General features: G+C 53.6%; 1 protein-coding gene across 3 annotated transcripts in view; it reads left to right on the forward strand.

The window, feature by feature from the left end:
- Window positions 1-13,495, forward strand: part of MAP2K3 (mitogen-activated protein kinase kinase 3) — a 35,451-nt gene extending 21,956 nt beyond the window's left edge. For all 3 annotated transcript variants that reach the window (XM_030002243.1, XM_030002245.1, XM_030002244.2), the window contains exons 4-13: window positions 934-982; window positions 3,863-3,976; window positions 4,470-4,589; window positions 5,045-5,161; window positions 5,321-5,372; window positions 6,204-6,331; window positions 6,974-7,051; window positions 9,219-9,358; window positions 10,129-10,174; window positions 10,638-13,495. In XM_030002243.1, the coding sequence (XP_029858103.1) occupies window positions 934-982; window positions 3,863-3,976; window positions 4,470-4,589; window positions 5,045-5,161; window positions 5,321-5,372; window positions 6,204-6,331; window positions 6,974-7,051; window positions 9,219-9,358; window positions 10,129-10,174; window positions 10,638-10,721 (928 nt within the window). In that variant the 3' untranslated portion in view covers window positions 10,722-13,495. The remainder of the gene's footprint in view (window positions 1-933; window positions 983-3,862; window positions 3,977-4,469; window positions 4,590-5,044; window positions 5,162-5,320; window positions 5,373-6,203; window positions 6,332-6,973; window positions 7,052-9,218; window positions 9,359-10,128; window positions 10,175-10,637) is intronic.
- The last annotated feature ends 11,592 nt before the right edge of the window (window positions 13,496-25,087 follow it).

Below are 25,087 nucleotides of genomic sequence, written 5' to 3' on the forward strand. Positions count from 1 at the left end.
CCCCCATGGGTGCATCTGTCTCTGCTCCTATCGGTGTTTGAATTTCCCCTCGAGAAGGCATCGTGCCGGAGTTTGCGGGGCGCTTGCATGCCCAGAGGCAGGTGCAAGCTATCCAACAGCTCCTTTTCAAGCTGCAGTGCAAATATTTGCGCAGTGCAAGGCTTTTGCTGTGAGCTTGAAGTACTTCCTTGAAGCCGGAGGTTGCCTTATTGCTCTGACGGGAATTGAGAGGCTAAACCAGTTGGGCAATCTCCACTCTTAGAAGGTCCCAGGGGATGGGGAGAGCAGAGAAGCAAAGCACGAGGGACAAAAAGCTCATGTCGGCTCTAAAAGTACCATGCTGCCCATAATGGGAAGTGGGCAGCGATGAGGAAAAAAGCCATAAAGGAAGACTTTCGCCTGCATGGTGTTGTGCAAAGCGTGACACTGAAGTGCTGCCTGCTCTGCCTGCCACGCTGCCTGAAACAGGCCCGCGAGTGTACACAAATGACTCACGGGTGAGGAATTACCTGTTGTTCCCTCGGCGTGCGTTTCGGGCTACGTGGCTGTCCTGTTACAACACCTGCCTGTCAAAACATGACAGCTGAGCTGCTCTGCCACAGAAACGTCTCATCCCGTCGGTCTCGGTTCCTCGGGCTCATCTCCTGAGCAGGGATGGTTTCGTAGCCTGTTGGTTTGATGCACGTCTCGCCTAGCTGACTCTCTGGGGTTCTCGCTGCCTGCGTGCAGTGAGTGCCTCGTGGGTGTGGGTTGAGGTGTTACTGGCACGATTAAAGCATTTGTGAGTGTTTGGAGGGGGCTGGTTTGAACCCACGACAACAAGGCACGGTGGAGAGCAGCGGCTGAAAGTGCTCGAAGGAATGTGAAACCTGGCTCTGGCCAACAAGGTTAATGAAGCTGGGCTTTCTCATGATACACTCTCTTTTCTTGCAGGCCCCCGAGGAACTTGGACTCCAGAGCGTTCATTACCATCGGAGATAAAGTACGTGACAACGTGGTTTCTTTTTTGCTTGCTTCCAATTTTGTTTGCCCCATGCACGTAGAGTTTCATGGATCACGCCTGACAACCTGTCAGATCAGACCTTGAGATTTCAGAGCACCCCGTGAGAAGGATGGTGCCCTCCTGGTGCAGCCTCATGGGATGCATCTTTGCAGGGACGAGACATCCCACAGCAGGACCTTTCCCCTGTGGAGCAATGGAGCGCCTGTGTGTATTTAGAGCGGTGACTGCTGGGGAGCTGAACGTGTCACCCCGCCTGCAAGACGGCTCGTCTCTCAGCCTGAGCGCTCGCTGGCTGGTCTCTCCTGCCTGCGGGCAGTCCCTGCGAGGCAGATGGGTGGCATCAAAGGCTAGCTGTGCAGTTTTGTCCGTAGTGGGAGATCACAGCAGTCCCCTGATAGCCCCACCAGCCACCTGGGTCTGAATGGATGGACCCAGCCCATCCGCCCTAAATCAGTGTGGCCTCACCGCGCTCTCCGGCTGCCCCAAACAAAGTCCCCTTTGTCCTGCGTACCCGCAGGGCTGCGTTACTGCCCGTGGCCCAGGAAGAGCTGGGCGCTAAGCTTCTCTCCGGCTCTCCAAAGACTTTCCTAGTGACCTGATGAAAAACACTGCTAGAAATAGCCACTCTCTCTCTTTTATTTCATTCTCTTGTTACGGGCTCTCTTGGGGCTGCAGGAGGCTGTTTGCAAGCGAGCTAAAAATACCATGCATTGGATCAGCCCTATATCTAGCTGCTTACCTTCCAGGCTGGGAGGTGGCTTGGCTGATGGGATCTGGGCCCCTCAGCCTCAGGGCAAGGTTTTAGGGTTAGGGGAGAGGAGAGGAAGCTTTGGCTGGGTCCAGGGAACAATCCTGCTGCCTGTGCCGTTTTCTGGCCATTGTGTCGTGTGTATTAATAGCTCGGGGAGAGATGCTCTCTGTAGCAGCCTGGGCATGGTGTGTGCAAGGGAAGAGCGCTGTAGTTTGGGGAAAGCTCTCTAGACTCGCTTCCATCCCTGCTCTGCCTCCTCCGGTGTTTACAGGAGGGGTCTGGTCCAGGTGTTTTGGAGCGACATGGTGGAGGAAGAGGGCTTGGGCAGAAGGCCAGCTGTAGGCCGTGGGGCTGGGTGACGACCTCGGGTCCGTTGGATCCGTGCAGGCGATGCCGTGTGTCCCATTACCAGGGGAGGGGAGCACCGGCTCCGTCGGTGCATCGCCTCTTGTTGCTGGGCAGGGCGATGCTGGTTCCTGGAGTGTGCTGGGAACCGCCAGCTTCTGGGGAAGCCTTAGGGTAAATGCCAGGAAAAAAAAAACAATAACCTGGAACAACTGCAGAACACGTGTCCTGAAAAGCACCACCAGATCCTTCCTGGAGGCCCCTGCAGGAGCTGCGAGCCTGCACTGCTGCTCTGCCAGCTTCCCGGGGCGGCGGGGTGGGGGGGGGTTCGACATGTCCCCCTTAGCCCTGCTCTCCTCATTTCTGCATCCACTGTCCTGCCCAGGAAAGGGCCGGCACCTTCCTGTGCCGGGCGGTGCATAGCTCAGCGCTGAGCTCAAGCACAGACCTCCCTTGCTCCCTGCCTCGGCCGTCTGCCAGGCACATCTGGCTCGAATAAATGGAGCCGGCGCTGGCAGCAAGGTCCGGCAGAGCCGGTCGCTGCTGGCCGTGCCGTGGCCAGTGCCGAGGGGAGCTTGCTGGCCAGGAGCCCGGCAGCCACATCTCCCAGTTTGGCTCCTTAACGCCAAAGGCTGTTTCCTCTCCGCTCTGGGCGTAGCTCGCAGGCACGGTATCCGGCGCTGTGCCGTGCATGTTTCCCACCCTCGCTGCCTTTGTGGCTACTGGGGCAATTTGGCATCCTGGTATTATTTTTGTTCCCTGAGACCGGAGGAAAACTGGAGGCTGGATAAAGCCTGGCTAAAAGCAGGCCTGTGACTTATTAGGAGCGATGAACGCAGCGTCCAAAAATAGCCCACGTCTCACTCAAACAGTTTGTGCCCTGCCCAGCAAAGGAGGCAATTACAGGGTAACGCGTCTTTAGGGAAACTTGTCTGTGGGTTGTGCAGGAGCTCGCTGGCTCCCTGCTGCGTGGGGCACTCGCTTGTCCGAGCGCTGGCGATGTTTTTTTTCCAGCTTGAAGCGAGACTTAGGTAGTTGCACTTGCCTGAGCTCCCTTGCTGGTGCCAACTCACGTTTTACCTTGCTGGCTGCTTTCTGATGGTGGGAGAAAGTATCGAAAGTGGGTAAAACCCATTTGAACTCCCCAATAATTAGGAATTGAGTTGCTGGGTTGCTGTGTGCACCATCCCATCTAAGAGAGGCTTTGCACAGGTGAAGGTGTTATTAGACACGGAGGTTGTGTTTGTCACCAGTGATCTCTTGGGATGCGGGGCGAGGTGGGGCATCCCCGGCTGCGCACGGGGATTTGGAGCGGTGGCAGAGGCTCCTGACTGCTGCCCGTGTTGGCACGGGAGCTGTTAACATCCTGCAAATAGTTCAGCAACCGCAGAAATACCCTTGTGTGGGTAATCCCGAGCAGGCAGAGAGGCACCAACCTTTGGTGCCCTTTCCAGTGGCAGCGTGCCCTGGCTTAAAGGATGAAAGTCCTGCTCTCTAGCTGCAGAGGGGGAATTAAATGAGCCCTGATGAGTACGGGGTGAGAGGGTTTGGGCTCTGGTTCAACAGAGCAAAAAATATACCCATCTTCCCTAAGCATGGTGCCCCTGGTATGTATAGGAGCTGGTGGAGTCCTGTAGGTACCATCAAAATGCTCTGCGTGAGTGAGCTGCAAACGTTGGACCTCTGCTGACGCCCTTGTTGATAAGCGTGCTTGTATCTGATTTTTTTTTTTTTTTTTTTTTTTTTTGTCTCTCTCCCCAAAGAACTTCGAGGTGGAAGCTGATGACCTGGTGGCAATTTCAGAGCTGGGCCGTGGTGCCTACGGCGTGGTGGAGAAAGTCCGGCACGCGCAGAGCGGCACCATCATGGCCGTGAAGGTGAGGACGGCTGCTTGCTGAGGGGGATGGAGATCAGGATGTGCAGCTCCAAGGGAGTGGAGAGACTCTGCTGACCTCCACCAGTCACAGCAAAATGGGGACAGGCTCGGTTTGGCAGTCCCTGGTATTCCTGGTGTGGTTTGGCTGTTGAAGGGTCTGCGCTGATACCAGCTGGGCACCGTGGGGTTGGTCAGCAGGCTTTGAAATCCAGGCTTGGTGCCTGCCGTTAGGTACAGTGCGAGGTTTGGATGTCAGAGTGCTTGTCCAGGCTGCTGGCCTGATCCTGCAAGCACTGCAGAGCTTGCCAAGGTTTATCATTCATTAAGGTGCTGTCTGGAAAAGGGAATCTGGGCATCTCCTGGGTGCTACTGGCTGCAAAATAAGCATAAAACGCTTGCCCTGGCCTCAGAACCACAGGACCTCCGAGTCAGATTGAGGGATTGTGGTGTTATCCCACCTATGTCAAACCCCTCTTCTTTCATATTTGTCTCAGAGGATTCGAGCGACTGTGAACACGCAGGAGCAGAAGAGGTTATTGATGGACTTGGACATCTCCATGAGGACAGTTGATTGCTTCTACACTGTCACCTTCTATGGAGCCCTCTTCCGCGAGGTACTGAGCTGGTGGATGGCTGGGGGGCTCTGCAGCACCTGGGGCCTGTGCGATTGCGCTGAAGGCACTGCGCTGTCCCAAACCAAAGTTTGAGATGCTGCTGTGACTTAAAGTCAAAGGCTTGCCTCCTCCAGGCAGCATTGACCAGGTCCCATTCCTCACTTCCATGGCAGATGGCCGAGCACGGTGTCCATGGCCCGGACTGATTTTGGGTAGACCCTCAAAGGGAGACCATCGCAGGTAGCTTTGCTGGTAGCTGGACATCTGTGTCCATCGCTATCTAGTGCGGAGCCTCTGTGCTGGTGGCCATGGCCAACAGTGGCTGTGTGGCAGGGACCTTTGCTTGCCCTGTGTGGAAGGGGCAGTGTCCAGTTGTTCATCCATTCCCACCGCTCCCTTCAGCTCCTGGGGATTTCCAGGGAATTCCCTCTCAGCTGCTTTCTCTCCGTCTGCAGGGCGACGTGTGGATCTGCATGGAGCTCATGGACACCTCCCTAGATAAATTCTACAAGAAAGTACTGGAGAAGAAGAAAACCATCCCTGAAGACATTTTGGGGAAAATGGCCGTGTCTGTGAGTGCCTCTTGGGTTCTTAAGTGGTTTTGTGCATCCCCTGAGCCTGTTGGAGGTCTCTGTTGAGGCTGCAGCACGTAGAAACCGGTGCTGTGTTTGCAGTGGGAGACTGGTGCCGTGTGTGACTAACGGGTACTCTTTCGCTCTGTTTGTCCCCAGATTGTACGAGCTCTGGAGCATCTGCACAGTAAACTGTCCGTAATCCATAGAGGTAGGTGCTGGATGGGGTTAGTGTGATATTGCTGGAGATATAGCCTTGAAATAAATTACGCGAGGACTCCTTTTCAGGAGACGCGTGGTGTGTCCCTCTGGGATGCCTACAGTGGGGTCTAATGGTACTTAGGACCGTGGTGGACAGATCTAGATGCCCAAGGAGGCTTGTTCCTGAGATGTATCCCTCATGCGTCTGCTTGCATGATGTTGTTCTCTTCCTCTTTTCCAGATGAAGGGTTGAATACAATAACTGAATTGCTCACTACCTGTATTTTTATGGACATCTCTGTCTATCTCTGAGTACAGAGGTGCCTCAAAGGCAACTCTCGGGGACAAAATCCCCATGCCTTCCAGGCTGGGTGGTTCTAGCAAGGTGAGGGACTGAAGGAGAGCTTATAAAAATCAGAGACAGCAATTGTAACACCCAGGTCCTGCTCTTCATTCTGGTGTCGTTCCTTCTGTACTTGTGGACAGATCGTGATGGGCATGAGACAAGCTGTCCTGAGAACTTGGTAGAGCTGGGCTTTTAAGGCTGTGTTGGCCACATAAACCTCTCCTAAGGAGCTGGGCATTAACTCCTCAACATTTTATTTCAACCTTTGGACCTGCCTCATTAGAGAGGAGGCCTGTTCTGCCTGGAGGGCATGGTTACAGTTTTACCTGTGACCAACTTTTATTGAAATAAAAGACTGGTGGGGTTTTGTCTCCGTTCCCTTGTGTTAGGGCCTGCCTGGTCCCCTCCCAGGTCGGCAGGGAGTTGTCCATCTTGTCTCAGGCTCTGCAATACCTCTGCAAAGGCCGATCTGCCCTCTTGTGTTCTCTCTCTTAGACGTGAAACCGTCGAATGTGCTGATCAACAAGGAGGGACATGTGAAAATGTGCGACTTCGGGATCAGCGGCTACTTGGTGGACTCAGTTGCAAAAACCATGGATGCTGGCTGCAAACCATACATGGCTGTAAGTGTGCTCATGTGGGACTGGAGCCGGCAGCCTTCAGCCTTGACTCGAAGAGGCTGCCGCTTAGAAATCAGTCTTGGCTCACCTCTGTCCTGAGACAGAAACCACTTCAGAGTGCTCTGGGCTTCCTGACTCAGCAGAGTCCTCCAAGGATGGGATTACCCTCCCTGTAAGCCCTGCTGTGTGTGTTAATACCGTAGCAGGCTCTTCCTCTGCCACCTTCCATTTGCAGAAGGGTAAAAGACTGGCTGGTGGTGGCTGTGGTGATTGGAAGGGCTGCTCCTTGTTGGCTAGAAAATGCTGAGGCTTTTCTTGGCAGGATCATTTCATTTCATCCTCGAGTCAGTATGAATTTCCCTTTGCCATCTGTGGCATCTGTGTAGGTAGCTCATGCTCCTGGGACAGGGATTATGCTGCAGGGATAGTACAAGTCTCACTCAGGAGCTGGAGGGGAGAGATTGTGAGTTGTGTGGAGCAAGATCTGGCTTTCATCAGTGCTAGATTTAACCTCAGACCCTGCCTCCATGGGGACATGAGCCAGGGGAATCCACCCAACCTGGGTTTTGGAGCCAGAGATTTGCTCTGTGGGGTTTGCCCTGGGAAAATGAGAGAGTTGTAATATCTTCCATTTTGCTGTTACAGCCAGAAAGAATAAACCCTGAGCTGAACCAGAAGGGCTACAACGTGAAGTCGGATGTCTGGAGTCTGGGGATCACAATGGTAATGCCAAGGGCTGGGTCCGGCACCCTGCAGCCCTGGGGTTGGGTTGGGATGGGGTCTGCTCTGGCTGGGCTCTACCCCTGCCGTCAGCAGTGGCAGCTCACCAGACGCAACTAAATCCTGAGCGTGATAGCTTAAGGCATGAGATTACATGCCCTGGGCACAGGATGGAGGTGCTGCCCAGTGCACACAGGGGTACCTCACCCAGGGCAGGTAGCTGTGAGCCGGTGTGTGCTCACCACTGCTGCGGCTCTTGCCGAGTTGGCTGGCAAGCTTGCCAGGAGATAATCCATTTTCTGCCCTTTCTCTTTCCTCCTCTCCCTTCTTGCTGGATCCTGGGGGATACAAAAAGGCCTGTTATTCCCACGTGGTTCCCTTGTACCCTTCCACTTGGTTTCACAGAGCTAGTTGTGTACAATGCCAGCTCCAAATAGCTCCACTTAGCTCTGAACTATGTTGATGTGGATGGCAGGCTCCCAGCGGGCACTATCTGGATGACAATGGGCTTAGCTGGGCATTCAAGAGTCTGACTTCTAATTGCTCTGCAGTTCCCCATGCGCTGGCTGGAGAGGTAGTTAGCGGAGCAGGGTTTGCTGCGGCGGGGTCACAGCTTTCCTGCGTGCAGCCCCCTCCCGGGTTAGCAAAGCCTTGCAGGAGTATCAGGGCGAGTTAGCCTGCCCTACTGCAGCCAGGGGTGCTGTGCATGGTTTGCAGCGAGTCCTGCCTGCAGCAGGACTTGCTGCAATCAGAGCAGCCAACAGGAAGGGGAAACACTTTCAGTTCCAAAATCGCAGCTGCTCAGGATGGTTTATCTACCTCCTGCAAGAAATGGATCTTGCAGAAAGCAGCTGAAATCTTCTGGCGCCAGAGGACAAAGGAAATCCCAGCTGTTGGCTCGAAGGGGATGCCGCCTGGGAACATGTCTCTCGCTTTGCAGGAGACTGCCTCTCTGTGGGTAGATCATTTTCAGGAATTTTTCCTGCACCCTGTTAGCCGTGGCCTTTGAGTGCTGCATCTCTGCATTTGTGTGCGCTGTGCAGATCTCTTGGGAAATATTCCCTCTTCCCCAGCTAGTTTTGTCTGCAGCACCAAACCCAAGCCCCTCTCCTTCGTGTCCCCATGCCAGTGCAGAGCAAAGCTGGGCTGGCTGGCTGGAAATGTAATCAGCTCCGGCTTTCCTCCTGAGATGCAGGAAGCTGTGGGATGGGAGATTGCATGAATGATGAAATCTCTCAACCTTTCCAAAGCTGGATGGGAGAGGGGACCTTACTGAAAGCCTGCCAGCCTGCAGCTGAACGGAGCCCTGACCTGTCTGATTCCCTCTAATGTCTTCCTCCTGGGCTGGCTTCCTGTTTTTTTTTATTTCTGAAGAGGATTGATTGATTTCAGACTGGCTGGTTTTAGGGCCATTGAGTTGCAGGGCTCATCCAGGCCTTTCTGGGCTGGTGGCTTCATTCAGTTTTCCAGCAGCGGGAGCTGAGCTTCCCCGACCCGAACCAGAGGCGCGTAGGGGCATCTGGCTCTGCCCCATGTCCTTTCAGGTTTCTTATTCCTCCCATCCTGTCCCACCCTGCCAGGCAGGTCTGGAGGTTCTGTTGACCGTTTCGAGACGGGAGCCGACCCTTGGCATGAGGAGACTGCCCAAGAGCTGTGATGGGCTTTTTCCTGCTTGAATGGGTGATGGAGCAGAGGTGACGTGTAGGAAGGACCCAGTAATTGAGGTGGTTTTGGCAAAGGTCTTCATAAGTGATGTTCTAGCACTTGGTTTTTCTTGGGTTTGTGGAATTTTTTTTTGTGTCTGGCTCATACAGTACTAGCCTGAAGCTCAGAGGCTGCCTTATGGCGAGCAAAGCACTTTGGAAGCCAGTGCAGAAACGGTGTGCTGTTATTATTATCTTTTTAAATAATCCCATTTTACATACCTTTGGCGGCTTCCTGTAAATGCATTAATATGCTGAGCCAGCCTCAAAAGGAAGTATTTTTGGCCTCTGGGTCTTTGTATTTAAAAAAAAAAAAAAAGAAAAAAAAAAAAGGTGGTATGACCCAAATTGAAAATGGTTTGTAAAGAAAGAGGTTTTTCATTTTGAATCTGAGCTGGCTAAGGTAGGCAGGCTGCGTGGGGTCGTGCTCGTCCCAGTGTCTCACGTCAGCCTGTCTCCATCCTCAGATCGAACTGGCCATTCTTCGCTTCCCGTACGAGTCCTGGGGGACCCCGTTCCAACAGCTCAAGCAAGTGGTGGAGGAGCCGTCGCCCCAGCTGCCCGCCGATCGCTTCTCCAAGGAGTTTGTGGACTTCACGGCACAGTGGTGAGTCTCTGGCAGGGACTGGTGGCTTCTCCCAGCCCGGCTGAAGAGGAGCCCTGATCTGTCAGGGTTGGAGCAAAGCGTGGGGCTGGCTTTGTCATCCTTTCGGAGCCCATTCCTCCCCATCTTGCCGTACCGAGGCTGGTGCTTGGCCATGGCAGGAAGCGCTGCCTAAACTGGTTTTGCTCTCGGCTTGACTCACCCAGGCTGGTTGGAAGGCACAGAGGTTTCTCTTCCCCTTCTGCTGTCGCTGCTGCTGAAATTTTGGTGGTTTCTGGCAAAGAGGCAATGAAACGAGAACGAACCCCTGGCAGCGTCTGGGTACTGCTGGGTGAAAGCCGATCTGTGGTTTTGTGGGTAGCTGCTCCCCTCGGGGTGTTCCTCTGCTCCCTGGGTGCTGCTTGGAGTTGCCAGGCAGAAGTGAGCCCACCAAGGCAAGGCTCGCCCTACGGGTGGTGGGAAACCATCTCTTCTCCCCCCCCATTTGTTCTGGTCTGTGCAGACAAGCAAGGTTGTGCGGGGCAGACTGCAGCGAGCTCCTTGGCTTGTGCTTTTTGTGGCAAAACACTATGAGTTGTGCTTTCCCATTTACCTGCCTGGCCGCTTTGCTGGTGGTTCAAACCTGCTCAGCTGAGGAGGGAGGGGAATGGGTGCTGCCCACGAGAAGGATGTCATGTTGGCTAGGAAGGGGAGGGGATCCCTTGTGTCAGACCACATATAGGGGAAAAGAAATAAATCCTACAGCCTTTCTCTCCCATTTTTTTGTCTTCCAGCTTAAGGAAGAACCCCGCTGAGCGAATGAACTATTTAGAACTTATGGTAAGCGTGAAGCCATTTCTGCTGGTCTTTATCGCAATGTGTTTTCAAAAGTCAAACAAATGGTCCAGCAGGTCCTAGGAAAATGGGACAACAGGACGTATGGAGCGGGATGGGTGTACTGTGTCTAAGGTGGAAGGGTGTGTTGATTTCATGGGTGTTAAAGTCAGGGTTTCTAGGTGTTTTCTCCCTCTGTGCTACCTGCTTTTGGTGAGTTTAGACCTCAAATGATGGTAGTACAGCTGCCAAGGTGGGCTGTCCTGCTGGGGCTGAACCTAGAAATGCCAAACCTGAAAGTGCTAGTTAATCTTTAAGCTAAAGGATGGCATCTGTGGGAGCCTGGGGAGGAGGTTGGTGTCCACCTCTCCTCCAGCACCTCACCAGCTGCGCGACATCCCCCAGGGACTGCTCTTGGGCTTGTCTGTCCTTGGGTGTCAGCTGATGTTTTCTTTGGTCTCGTTGGCAGGAACACCCTTTCTTTACCTTGCACGACACCAAAGAGACTGACATGGCCTCCTTCGTGACAGAGATCCTCGGGGAAGACTCCTAACTTAAACCTCACGGCTTCGTGCAGTCCCCTCCATCCTGGCTTCCCTGCAGAAGAGCAAATGAGGACTTGAGTTAATGGTGGTTTGCACAAATCACACTTCCCCCAACCCGTGGGCATCTCTGGCCCCATCTGGCCTCGCAACCTCTTTTTCTCTTTGCCCTCTAAACGAAATCCCCCAGGATGAGCCTTCTGAAGCCAACACCTTTCCAACTAAGCCACGGAGACTGAAGGCTCGGGAATTCCCTGCTGACGCCAGCGTATCCCTCTCGGGGAGAGGACCGTGCCTGTGGCACCTGAGCGGGGCCAGGACAGAGGGTGCCAGCGGGCATCTCCCCTCCCCGGCAGCCTGGTGCACAGCGCAGGGGATTTCTGTTTCTCTGCTGCCTGGGGAAGGCAGAGACAAAAAATGCTGCTGCGCTTGCCCCACTCTTCTCCCCTGCCTGCCCAAAGCCCCTTCCCCAGAGTCTGATCTTGCTCGCTTTCCCGTTGTGCCTGGCTCTATGCCCCCAGGAGCCCACGCGGCTTTTTAGGGGGCTGTGGGGCTTCCTGGGCACGCCGCCGTTCACACCAGAGGCTGTTTTAATGCCTGGCTTGACATCTTAACGACCCTTCGAGGCAGCACCAGACTGGGCGACCCCCTCCCTCAATCGATAACGTTGCTCCCTTGCGGGGAGGGGAAAAAAAAAAAAGGGGGCATTTTTCAATGAGCCCACCTTGACACAAGCTGCAACCCATGCTCTCCCCACGGGATTTCATCCAGCACACAGTGCTCCCTTCCCCACATGGGCACAAGGTGATGGAGAGAGAAGCAGGTCCCTGGGCACTGCATCTCTCCCCTCCAGCCCTGGGCTGGGAGGACACATCCATCCTCCGGGCATCTAACACCTTTTGCAGCCCCCGCCTCCACCTTCCCTGGCTCCTGCAGAAGTCGTTGCTCCGTCTCCCTTCCAACCTGGAGCTCGCGCAGGACCTCGCACTGTGACAGCCGCTCGTTTCGGAGGCCGTACTTGCATCCTTCGTGTCCCAAACTGCCTTCGAAGCCTCCAGCTGCCCGCCGAGGTGTCAGCCGAGATCGAAACCCCAGCGACTCGCCCGGGGGCTGCCGACAGTTGTACATTTTATGTCTATATATAATGGACTTTGTAACATGTTTCCTAGTTTTAATCTAACTTGCTATAAATTAAAGCCCTTCTGCGTGGGAGGAGGGAGGAGCATTTCCTTCTCCGCTAACAAATCCACTGTGAAAACCTGATGTGTTTCCCCACTCTCCCAGCCTGAGCACTCTGCAAGGAGCTACGGGAGCAAAAGGGGTTTCTGTCTTCTACTGTATATGATCACGGGATAAACGCACCGGCTGTGGATTTTGTTGTGTTTTTTAATAGATTGACTTTTCAGAGGGATTTTTTTTCTTTTCTAATATATATTTGTGTGTGTGTATGTGTGTGCGCAATATATATATATATATATTATATTTTTAAATCAATGATGAATGTGTGAATGTCTATGTGGCCAGCAGATTTGGTGAAATGGCTAGCATTTTTCTGGCTAAATTTGGGGTGGTGGGGAAGGGGTCAGTAGAAGGCACCCTGGCTGAAGACGACTTTTTTTTTTTTTTTTAAAAAAAAGAAGTGCATCTATTTTTTAACTGAATCTTTTAAAAACGTTCTTCCTGAAATTCATGCCCTGGAGGTCTGGATTTCAGGGTGCATTTCCAGCGTTCAGGGTCCCCCACCCAATGAAGAATGATGTCCCCTGAAATTCATTGCTCCCCACTCCTACAGCCCGGGGTTCGAAGCGGCGCTGGGGACCCTCTGCCTGGGAAGGGGGCTGCTTGACATCATCTCCTCCTGCGAGCTGCTCCTGGGGGAAGCTGCTTCAGGGCAAAGGGTTTTCAGTCTTTCATGCCCCCGTGCTGGGGCATCATGCAGCAGCGCTTCCCCCCTGCCCCATCACTGCCCTGATCCCCTTCCCCGAGTCACCAAACCCCGAGAGAACCAGCCCAGGCTGAGCTGGACAAACCCTGTTCAGCTTTGGTTCGACCCTGACCCCTCTCCCCACCTCTTCATGTAAAATAAGAGAGTGATTGATGTTCTCCACATCTCCCTCCCTGATCCCACTCTGCAAACCACCCGATGCTCTCTGGGAGCATCTGCACCCTTACCCGCTTGGTTTGACGGCTTTGCAGCTGAGATGTAGAATTGTATTTTATTTTTTTTTCCCATAGTTGGTTACTTCGGATTGTTTTTTTGTTTTGATGTTGAGCTTTTGTTTTTTCCCTTCTCTCCTTGTTTCGACTCCTTTCCCCTTCCTTTATCTCACCCGTTTTTGGTGCTTTGGGGAATGGTGATTTTTTTTTTTTTTTTGCATGTGTTTGTGTTTGTTTGTTTTGTTTTTGCTTCATTTCTTCTCCTAGAGAAAGTCCCGATTCCTGTATTTTGGGGAAAGGGAGCATCTGCCCTTTCAAACGCTGGGGCGATGCCTCTGGGGTGGGCTTGGGACCCTGGGAATGAAGCAAGGCTTTGCTGCAGAGGCAAACCCAACACCTCCCTCTGCCACTTGCTCCGCTTCGTTCCACGCGGGTCTTGCGCGTCCCCCTCCACATCCCACGCTTTCCCGGCCTGTCCCGCTGCATCGAACGGCAGCCCTGGGGGCGAACGGCTTGGCTTTAAGGTGGACGAGGATTTTTTAGCCCCTCTAACCTTGTACCTTTGAGAACGGTCTGTACCCATTCAACCCAGGCGTTTGTTTTTCAATAAAATTCACCCTCAAACCTGCTCCTTGTCCCTTCTTGTTGCTGTTGGAGCATCGGCGTTGGTCTGTTCAGGCTCCTGAGCCCACCAGGGATTGGGGGGGGGGGGGGGGGGGGCAGCAGCCACTGCCACCAGCGTGCTGTCTCCTCGTACTGGGGGGTAACACTGGTCCCAATCTGGGGGAGGGAGTTTGTACCAGCCAGGACCCCAAAAGCAGCCCCCCCCCCAGGAGGGCTGCCCGGGGGGAACCAAGGCTCTGCTTCTCCCCCCGCCCCCCCCCCGGGCCGGGCAGGAGGGTGGGTGCCTCTTGCAGGGGTGGGGGGGCTGCTTGGGACAGGAGAACAGCGGGGTGCCCACCCCGGGGGGGTCCCCACCCCGGGGGGGTCCCCGAGGGCGGCAGGGGCTGCCCGTGGCCGCGAGGGGGAGGCAGCGCCCGGCGCCGGCCCCCGGGGATGATGTACCGGCGCGGGGGGGGGGGGGGGGGGGATGGCTCTCTCCCTAAATATTTTCCCCGTCAGCCCCCCCCCCCACCAGGCAGAGTCAGGCTGGGGATACGGGGTCCCTCAAGGACCGGGAACTCGGTGGCGATGCTCTGCCCGGAGGTGGGACCCCAGGGGTGTCAGTGATGCTGGGGGGGGGAGCAAGGACCCCAGGAAAACCCACCGGCACGGCTGTGGGGAACGCGCTCGGAGGGGGCCCGACCTGCTGCGGGGCTGGGGCCGAGCTGGAGGGCTCTCTGTTTCAATTACTGGCTTAATAGCTACATCGAGACCCATTAAAAATGCATCAGTGCCTCCGAGGAAAGAACTTCAGGAGAAGCGGAAAATTCATCACTTTGAGTTCCCTTATTAGGAGAAACGGTGTTTTTTTCCCCCCCTTTGTCTCAAATACAGGCAAAAAGAGTTTTTTTTTCTGCCCGGTGACATCCCCGTGGGTCTATCACGAGGTGTAAACAGGCAGTGCCCAAACCCGGGCGAGGAGGACACAGCTCTCGCCGCAGAGAAGGGAAAACTCAGCGCATCCAACACAGGGAGAGGACATCGGGACCGTCAGGGCTGCAGCAGCTCAGCCCTCCCGAATTTAAGTGCCAGCAGCTTTCCCTGCCTTTTGCTGAGCAGAATGTGTTGGGAGCACGATCTCTCTAAGAGGGCAGACCCCCAAATGCGTTCTCCCAGTACAGCGTGGGCGTTCGTACTGGTCATACTGGTCCTTTGGTGGGCTGGTGGGTCTCTCCAGGAGCTGCTGAGCTGAAGCTCGCACCGTTCCTGAAGAGCCGTTTGCGGAGGAGGGCTGGCTAATAGCATTAGCAGGGGGTGTGATGATGCAGCCAGTTTTCTGGGGCTGCGGGTTATTTATTTTGCTTAATTTTTCTTCTTTTTCTGAAGGCAGCTGAGACTGTATCTAGGGCAGGTTTTTTTTTTTTTGGTTCAGGTGGCCTGTGGGCACCTTCTAGATCGATAGCGTAAATTAGAGAGTTCATGCAGGCCATTGGTTTGTGCGAGATGTGTTCAATCCTCCCCTAATAGCTGTCTCGCCCAGAAACTTCCAACGCTCCCGCTCTTGTAGCACCTAAGTGCTAATGAGCTGAAGCTGCAGAATACCAATGAGACCTCAGGAATATGGATCAGCCTTTCCAGGCCCAGCCAGGCTGGAGAGAGGCTTTAAAATCATTTCAGCTGGCACCCGGAGGGACTGGTGCAGCCCATCAGAGAGGGAAGGGGTTAAGTGAGGTGCACTTGGGTGGAGAAGGTCTTTGCTGCCCGTGGTGAGCTGCTCTGGATGTCTCCTAGCTCTCCTCTCCAAACAGAAGGGTAGGTGGCTTGTTTTGGGGTGAGGAGAGCTCAAGCTCTGGTTTAATCATGAGTATCCAGGTGTTTTGGTGCCCTCCCTTTTCCCCCTGATCATTGGTCATCCCTGGATACGGGTTTCTAAGCTTTGCTCTGTTTTCGCCGCTGGCTTGGATACAGCATCTCCAAGCCTTTTCTGTCTATCCTAGCAGCCAGGTTTGCAAATGCAGCCCCAGCGTGTGCGTGTTTATGGAGCAAGCCGTAGGGCCGGTCCGTGCACAGCCGCTTTGCTGCTGCGTTCCCCTGGGACTTGCACCAGGGCCAAGCACAACTCCCCATTGATGGGGTGCTGAAAAACTGGGGTGATTTTCTACTGCCTTCAGCAGGAGCCCCAAAGCAGGGGGAAAACTCCCGGCTTGCCCAGTGAAGGCGGACCTCCCGGCTTCCCTCTTGGCTTGAAATTCCTGTTGATTTTTCAGAGGTGGGAATGCTGGTGGGGAAACGTGGGGGTGGGAGAAGGAAGCCTTAGCAGTGCAAAGCCTGAAAATGCCGAAGCTTGAAGCGAACGCTTTGCGGGGGGCCGAGGAGGTCACCTCCTGTGCAGGGAGCCCCGGTCCTCTGGCAAGTTTGCCTGGAGGCTTTCCAGCCCTTGTGAGCGGTGGCTCTGGCCCCTCACATGCTGCGTTAACCTTTCTCGAAATACCAAGCGGTGCTGGAACAGGCTGTTTATTTCCAGACACCGGGAGCGGCGGCAAGTGCTGCAGGCACGTGGGCAGAGGGCTGCGGAGAAGCCTGGCGAGCCAGGGTGGCTTTTGCACTTGATTTACATCTCGGAGCAGCTCGGAGTGGAGGAGACGGGAACCTCAATGAACTAAAGCAGTTACCTTCATATCAGCTGTGTTTTCCTCGGTGTCATTCCTCGCTCAGGCCTGCTTATGTCTCTTCTAGAGTGACATGCTCTTCTCTTCTTATGGAAGCTGAGATTTCATAAATTAAATCCAAGGTTTCAGACAAAAGCTCCAGCTTGGGTCTGAAGCTGCCCCGAATACCATGAAGTGTGCATTGCATGCGTGAGCATTGCCGCTCCGGCTCAGCGAGGCAATTAATTTTTTCCTAGGTCGTCTCGACCCTCTGCAAAGGCCCTGCAGAATATCATTGTCTGCAACAGGTCCCGTTCCGTGTTGGCAACGAGAAGCTGTTGAATGAGCTTGAGGGTACCCCAGGATGTGACTGTGCAATGGAAACTCTGCCTGGTGAGCCCTTGCTGGTGGCAGCAGGCATTTAGCTCGTGTGCAGCTGCCCCCAGCCCTGGGAACAGGAGCCCCAGGGATGCTCTTTGCCTCCCCGCCTCGAAGGGCTCGTAATTGCTCTGTAAATACACAGCAGCTGCCATGCGAATCGGGTGCTGCCTCACCCGGATCGATACAGGCTGGTGCTGCACAGCTCCGGGGACAGGGTACGACCCGGCAAAGCTGGGCTGGAGCGATGGGCGACGTTGTTGGGTGCAATTTTGGGAGCCTGGGGTAAGCCAGGAGGATGCAGCGGGGCTTCTCGGGGAGTGGTGCCTCCAGCTTGTCTTCCCACCCTGTTGATTTTTTTAGGGCTGTTGGGCTTTTTGGGGGGACTTACGCTGTGGCTATCATGTGCCAGGGTCTGTTGCTTTGCTCCACGTCTCACCTGGGGGCTCTTCTCCCTTACAAGGGACCATTGCTGCACCTTTCTCCTCAAAACCTCATTTTCTGGCCCCTAACGTGACGAGGGACCCACAGCTCTGGACACAGCCACGTCTACCCACACATGTGAGGATACGACCCTGGTTCCTGCAGCACTTCTGGGTCCCAGGACTGAGGTCCCACCCGGCTCCTGTGGCCATCACCGCTAACGAAGTTGGCTGTGATCATTTGGAAACATGTTTTATGGGGTCTTTCCCACTATCAGAGTCTCACCGCGGCCCCCGTCCCTGCTCGCTGCCTTGTGCTGAGCCCCCACCTCTGCAGGCATTCAGCATCTGGTGCCAGAGAGAAGTTTTGTGGCAAGTACCTGGCTCACTGCTGGCTGGTCCGGCAGGTTGGCTGCATTCCTCTTCCCTTTCCCATCTATTAAAGAAGCAAAGCAGAAGCTCGGGTTAAGAGGGACTAGGGGTTTTTAAGGGTACCGTGAGGAAGCAAGCATGGGGCTTGGAAAGAGGCTGGTTTGCACCAAATAGCCATGCAGGGACGTGCAGCATCAGGGCTTGTAAACTCCCATCGACTTTTTTCCCTCTTGGGTGGCCAGGAAGGACTGTCCCTGTGATCCCGTGTAGTGATGGGAGCAGGGAGACTCCTGAGCAGGTTTGGGGTTGCCTGAGCCATCTCCAAAGTCTGTCCCATGTGCAGCTCTGGGGCTCAAGACTGGTCCAAGCAGCAGATGGGGCCAGGATGGACCCTGCTGCCCTGTCCGGGGCTGGCTTTGTGCCTTCTTGCTGAAGTCTGGAGGATTTTTGAGTGTTGGAGGGAGCCATGCAGCCTCTTCTTCCAGAACAAGGGGGTTTTGGGGAGCAGATGTTGCCCACGGGGTTGAGCTGCTCCTCCAGAGCTGATGAGACACACCAAGAGCTAAACAAGACGCTCACCACATGTTTGAGAAAATTGCCTGTTTCCAGCACCAGCTCTGAGCGGGCTGGCAGCACAGTTGTGCCTGGCTCGGCAGCTGATGGAGAGACACCGGGAGCTGGCGCAGCTCTCGGACCCTCTCCGGCCAGGAACAACCATCCCGCTGGAGATGGGGTGGGAGGTCCAGTGCCCTTGGTCATCCATCCTGGCTGGTGATGCTGCTCTCAGCAGCACCATATTGAAACGGTGTTTTTCCCGGAGCACTGGCACACACCAAATTGCAAGCCATGCTGCTTTTCAGGAACCTCTCCAAACAGCCCAGAACTGCTCCACGGGTCCTGGCAGCGGTGGCACCCACCTCCCAAAGGCCACAGTGACCTCCCGGGTTCTGACTTGGCCCCTTTCGGCTCGGAGGGGGTGAACTGGGGCCAGGATCGCATGCACCGTGAGGACCCTCCTGCCTCGCCAGCCTGGCAAACCTTTGCCATAACTCAGAGCCGAATCGACAGGAATTTGGGTTTGATGTAGGTTGGGGTGCCTGCTTGCTCCACATTCAGTGAATCTTGCTGGAGATCTGGGGGACCTCAGCAAAGATTGAAAGGTTGTTTTTGTGGGTGCGGAGCACCCTCTGTGACCTGCGTGTGGGGCGATATCTCCCCTTGGGGAGGGGGCTGCGCCAGCATCACGGGGCCATGGTGGGGGTCTCCACTCCCCTTGCACCGCCCGCCCGAGCTGAGCCCCATCGGCAGCAGGACGTGTCCTTTCTCGTCATCCCGCCTCACCCTGAGTTTCTTTAATTACAGCTTCGGGAGGGATCTTCCCTTTTATTCCCCCAAATCTTCTCCTTAATTAAAATCCTCGATCTGGGCCAGCAGGAAGCAGCTGTTGCCTCTTTGCTGTGTGCTCGGGCGTGTTGCAAGCTGCTAACCCGATTGCTGGCCACACAGGGACAGGACGGGGGACAGCGTGGGGATGGGAAGGGGCTCACGCAGAGGTGGGGGGCACTGGCGTTGTCACTGTCCCACCTGGCTTCTCCAGGCATCCCGAGGTGATGCCGAGTGGAGCTGGCTGCTACGACCACCCTCCCCTTGCCCACAGGAGGGCTGAAATCATCTGAGGTGTGAGTGGGAACCGAGCACCCGGTCCCTCTGCATCCTTCGCACCATGGTGTCCTTCCCTGCGTGGATGCAAACGGCTGGAGCAGCAGCATCCCGTGGAGAGGAAACTGGGCTCAAAACCCGTCATTTTGGGTTTGCCCGGCTCCTGGCCTGGAGAAGGGCTGAAAGATGCAGGTGGATGAAGGTGATCGGGGAAGCTGGGGCTGGAATTGTCCCTCGAGCTCCATTTGCCCTGGGGGACCCATGATATGTCCGGCCAGGGTCAGCTATTTCTCATTCCTCCTTTCATTCATGCACTTGCTCATTCAGAGGAAGCACATCGGGAACCCGCTGCAGCACTGCAGGATCCGAATCCAGTGCTGGCACCTCGCAGGGCTCCTGGGACACCCCTGCCACCCCCGTGTCCCCGGCCTCGCCACGGCTCGGGGCTGTTCCCTGGCATAGGCTCTGCAGCTTTGTTGTGTTTCCTTCCAGAAATAGCCCAAAGAAGTGACTTTATCCCTCCCTGCCTGCCTGGGGCTGGTGTTTCTGCAGCAATCCTTCATCAAAGCAACAGGGAAGTGTCAGGAACAATTAGTGAACTGGTGGTGTTAACTTTATCAGAGACGATATGTCTCTCCTTAATGAAACTCGTGGAAGAGAAAAAAAAAAAAAAGAGTGCTGACAACAGATGTATTATTTCACCTCCAATTTACTGGCACATGCATTTTTCATTCATGGAAGCAGCTGATATGCAGATTTATTCAGAGCGGAGCAGGTACAGCCCTCAATGGATCAATTCTTGCAGCGTGCTTCAGAGAAGGGGACCTGGCCAAGCATGTGGTTGTGCAAGGCAGTTCCCAAAGCCAGCCCCAAATTTTGTGCCCAAGATGCGCTAAAAGGCCAATCATCTTTTTTTTCCAAATCCGTGCTCTTCAGCCCTGATTCTGTCCCAGTTTTGGGCCAGGAGAGATTTCCACTGACCTTTGTGGCTCATGTCTCCCATGTACTTCATATGGGGTGGCCTGGGTTGACTTTCGGTCTTCTTCCAGCTCCACACTGCTGCGGGAGCCAGTGCTCGGTGCAGCCCGGCGTGGCTTCACCTCCACCCTGTTTTGGAGGAATACGTCCAGCCACAGGCAGCGTGGAGGCTGGATTTATTTGATGGCCATATTAAGGTGGCTTCTTCAGGAGACCCTTCTTGCCTCTGTCAGATGGGTTCTGGCTACTCGGTCACCATCATCATCCCTTGAACCTCAATGCCAAAACCAGGTGTCTTTTACTGGTGACCTGAGTTTGGCCTCCAGGCGTGTCTGAAGCTCTTCTCCCTCCATATGCAGCGTGTTGTGGTTTTTCCTTGTGTTTTGGGGGAGTCAGCTGCCCCGTGGTGGTGGGGCAGGACACCCTCTTGAAGCCAAGGACGGTTTCAGCTCCTTGTGCTGATAAAACCGAATCCAAGAAAAATATTGGAGGTCTTTTTCCCTCTCATTAGGAATGGAAGACAGGAGTCTTCTTTCTTCTGGGTACTATACAACCGGCATGAATTATTTAGGAGAAAGCATCTCTCCAATAAATAATTTTTTTATGTGGGGAGATTAAATCTGATTTTTTTTTAATACAATAACAAAAGCAATTTCTCTCTCATAAGTCTTCATATTTCACACAGTAAAGAGAGCCCAGGCATCCATTTCTGTATTGATCAGCAAATAGGTCCTTGTATAGATTTAGTTCACCCAACCTTGTTTAATTTTGGATTCATTGATTCAATGCAAAGATCTAGATGAAAAGCAAGTGGGCTGTTTCCAGTGCTGGTGATGCTATTTTTAAATAAATCTAGTGCATGCTAAAATAAATATGCAAAGCATTTTGTAAGTCCGTATATGGGTGGGGAAGAGGAGACCAGATGTACTAAAATATTTAACGAACTTTTTCTTGATTTCTTGAAATGCATGTTTTATTTAGTAAACACTAGTGAAATTTAATCTGATCCAATATTTGCTCCAATGGGCTGTCCCGCACCCGTCGCCCAGTGTGAGCAAGTACGCGGGACCTTGAAGGAACAGTCTGCGCGGTGACATTGGTGCCATATTTAAATGCAAAGCTCATTAACCGTGTCTGGGATTTTTTGTTTGTTTCTTTCTTTTTTTTGTTTTCACCTTCATTACAAGAGCAAGAGATGAAATACCCATCTAGAATTCCCTTTCATCTCCAGGCATGGTTTTTTTTTTCCCCCCTCCGTTGCTTAGATGACAAAGTTTCTCCTTCGGAATTTTATTTGATTTCAAAAGATGAGAAAGAATTAAAAGCATCTCCGGGAGGCTGGGCTCACCTTACTCTCTCTGGGATCCTCCAGAAGGCAGATGCGTGCACGGGCAAAGGCTCCTGGCCCCAAGGGATGGAGTTCATGCTGGGGCCGGAGCCGCATCCCGGCTTTTCGTCGCCTAGGGGTGACCATCCTGCAGATCTCAGCCCGCTTTCCCGGGGAACGGTGTCCCGCTCTGGGCGTACATGCCTGTCTCCTTGAAACCCTCAGCTTTCAATCCAATCAAATTTAATTGAATTGTGGTTTTGATCACATCTGATGGCAGCAGAGATCGTGCTGATAATCAGATTCCCATGGGTGACACGGAGGCGAGGCTGGTGGAGGAGGGGGGCGAGACGGGGGCTTGTGTGCCCGCGGTGATGCTGCTTGGTCCTTATGAGACACCAGAGAAGCTACACAGCAGCTTGGCTCCATCCACCCTGGGGTCAGATCAAGTTTTGGGGCTAGGTGAATTTACCGCATGTCTCAATGGGGACTTAACCCGACAGGTTGTGTTGTTTCTGGTTAAAAAAAGCCAATTTGCTTGGCAAAGCCCCGAGGTGGTTCCATCTCACTGCAGCTGGGGGCTGTTGGGGAGAACGTCCAGCATCTCCCAGTGCTGCTGCTCCAGCACACGTGGTACCCGGCTTGGCCTCATCCTGACCTGGCTGGTGTCTGTGCGTGAACGTGGGCTCAGCTCTCCACCTCCGCTGCACGCCCGCTCCGTCCGATATCGCTCGCACTAGCATGTGCGCAGCTGGGGACGGCAGCGATTAATTACGGGAATTCATGTGTGATTTACATGAATTTGACTGGAAGCGGAGCCCCTGGGATGGGGGGGGAATATTCCTTGTAGAGCCATGCTGCCTCCTGCTCTAGATGCCTTTCTGTCAGCAAGTGTTTAATTGGGCGTTTATTGTGTGTGTAATTTTGGAGGTAATGAAGCAGGCGGGGAAGAGCGAGCCGTCAGCCTGTCCTCCATCCCCCGGTCCTCGGCAGCGGCTTGGACACAGCAGTGAAGGCATCAGAGACCCCGAGTGGGGCAGTGGTCTCTTGCCTGAGATGCCGGGCATTTTTCCTTCAGATTGGGGAGAAAACAAGAATCCTGCACCCTGACCTCAACTTCTTCAATGAGCCATTGGAGGGACACATCTGTCCCCCAGCCCAGGGTGCCAGTGCTGCTTACCCCAGGGCACGTGGAGGTGAGAAGATGGGGCTCCACAATGCAACCCTGATATCCGCAGCCCTGTGACATAGTGATATGCCCTGTGCTTGGTTTAGAAGTAACAGCAGTTTTTCTAACTGAGCAGGTAGCTATGGCTAATTTATTTTACTTCTGTTTGTATGGTACAGCCCTAGTTTTATACAGGTAATGGTAGCAAGCAGTTATTCTTTGTAGAATATTTTTTTCTCTAATATAATGATGTGGGATAGAGAAATATAAGCCTGGTATGAAAGTAGAGATTTGAGAAGTGGAGATGTGGGATGTGGCATAGAGGAGCATAGACATGGGATGGTGAGACTTGGGGTCCCAGGATTAGCAGTGGAGACCCCATGGCTATAAACAGCTCATTAGCGGTCAGTGAAGGACACGCAGAACTGACTTTAGGGGTAGCAAGGAGAACAAAAAAATAGTATCTAACATACGTAAATGTCATGGCATATAGTAAATTCAGGTTTAACGTGGAGCTGCAGACCAGTGGAGAAAACGCCGGGTATAGAAATGTTAGCGAACATCTAAAAATGACCCCAAGCGGACCCAAAAGTGAGGAAGAAGAAACCAGTGACATGAGCATCATATTCCTCCCACTGAGGACTCCAGATGCTGACCACTCATCTAACAGGGGACATGAGTGCTGGGGGACGGGGACACGGTCCCTCCCGGCTCCCGCTCCCCCCTCCTGCTGCCACCTCTGCCCCGGCCGGTGGGCAGCGGTGGAGGGGGGAGAGATTCCCCGTCACCTGCGCCGGGGTGGGGGATGCAGCCCTTCAGCCTGGTGAGGAGGATGGGCTGGAAGAGGTTTTCCTGTATTTAGGAGCCTGGTGGTAGCAGAGGTGGTAGCAGAAAGCGTCGCGAGCTGAGGCTGCAAAGGGTGGGCAGGTTTCCAGACGGTATCAGTGGTCTCTGCAACAGATTTCCTCCCACCTGGTGAAACCCAATCCACAAAAATTAGGGTAATTTTTCTTGCCTTTGATGAAACCAACACTCAGATCTCTTGTTTCCACTGACTCATCAACAATTTATATGAGGGGCTCAGGAGAAACGTGCAGTGCAGCTGACTCTATCAGAAGTCCCAGGAAAGGATTTTAACTGAAGCCCTCAGGTCCTGAGCATTCAGGTTGTCCCAAAGGACACCTACTTATATTATTCTCGGGAGCAGTTTGCTCATCATTATGCTGGAGGGAAAGGTGAAGGCACGGCAGCTTTGCGTGATTCCCAGGGAGGGTTGGAGACACGGCTCTCTGGAGCGAGGAATACTCTGCTATTATCTCTGTGAACAATCCAGATTCCCAGGAACGCTGGAATGGAAAAAACAAAGGGAATGGGAGAAGGAAACTTTGCATTTCTGCAGGGTTTTCAGTCCCTGAGGCACTCACTCCCCTCCTGTAGCTCAGCATGGATCTGCAGTGTCCAGGAGTAGGTCTGTCCATCCGGAAGGCTGGGAAAAAAGGGAGGCTGGGCAAATTCAGGGGAGAAAAGCTGTTCTCCCTTGAAAGCCCCTGACTTCTTTGGAGTTTTTTGTTCTCACTTGGTATTTAAGGCCCCAGACTAAGACTCAAGATTGCCAGTTTCAAAGACTCTTAGTTGCCTGCCTTTCATTGCTGATTGTTTTTTTCCCCCTTTATACCTCATTTTCATAACTTACTGCTCGAGAGGTGCCAAAATATTCAAATCATAGGAAACAAAACCAGGAAGACCTGGGCTGTGTTCCCCTGTGGCTGCTGGTCAGCAGATTTCTGGGGATTTTCAGTGGATTTGAGGTTTTGGCAGATTTCTACTACAGTGAAGGAAATCAGACTTGATCTCTGTTTTCCAAAGCTTCTGACACTAATTGAAGGTAGCATCTCCTCTCTGTGGGCATGCAACTATGGTTTAATGCATCTTATCTCCTTGGATGCACTTGCTCGTGTTAATTACACCAACACTTGTCAACAGCAATTCTGCCACTTTATTCTTTTTTTTTACCATTTTTTTTTTTTCCTGGTCGATTTTTAACACCTGATTGCTCTGTCATCGGTCATGTCCCGTGACTGCTGAGCTCAGGCGGGACATACAGCACCCATGCAGTGATGCCGCCCAGCCCGGCTCCAGCTGCTCAGCCTGAACTCTGCCAAACAGGCAGCACACGCGGTGCAAATGTGTCCGTCGGCCTCAGGGGAGGATCGTGTTGTATCCAGGATGTCTTGAAATCAAGAGAGGGTGATCCAACGCATCCTTCTAGCCCTACGTCTGCAAAGCTACAGTCTTTCCTTGGCCATGAAGGTGACAACGGCATCCATCGCTACTTTAAACAAGGTAGTGGTGGGTCTCTTCAGACCAGTGTGATTGGCACTGGTTTGGCCTAGTGGAGTTGAGCAGTGGCTTTCCCAGGGCTCAGACTGGTGGGACGTAGGTGGAAGTGGCTGAACAATGCTCCAGCATGGTTTGGAGATGGAAGAGACCCATGACAGTAAACTGCCAGAGGAGGACAGAGGGATATAATTGTGGAGTGTAAATGAGAAAAGAGAGACTCCTGCAAGGACCCTGCAGATGAAGTGTGTTAGCTCGGTGCAGAAGATAGCAACAAGCCAGGAGACCTGAATATCATGCCTGGAAGGATGAGAGAACGTTACCAAGA

Source organism: Aquila chrysaetos, chromosome 25, assembly GCF_900496995.4.
Source record: "Aquila chrysaetos chrysaetos chromosome 25, bAquChr1.4, whole genome shotgun sequence".
Taxonomy (NCBI): Eukaryota; Metazoa; Chordata; class Aves; order Accipitriformes; family Accipitridae; genus Aquila; species Aquila chrysaetos.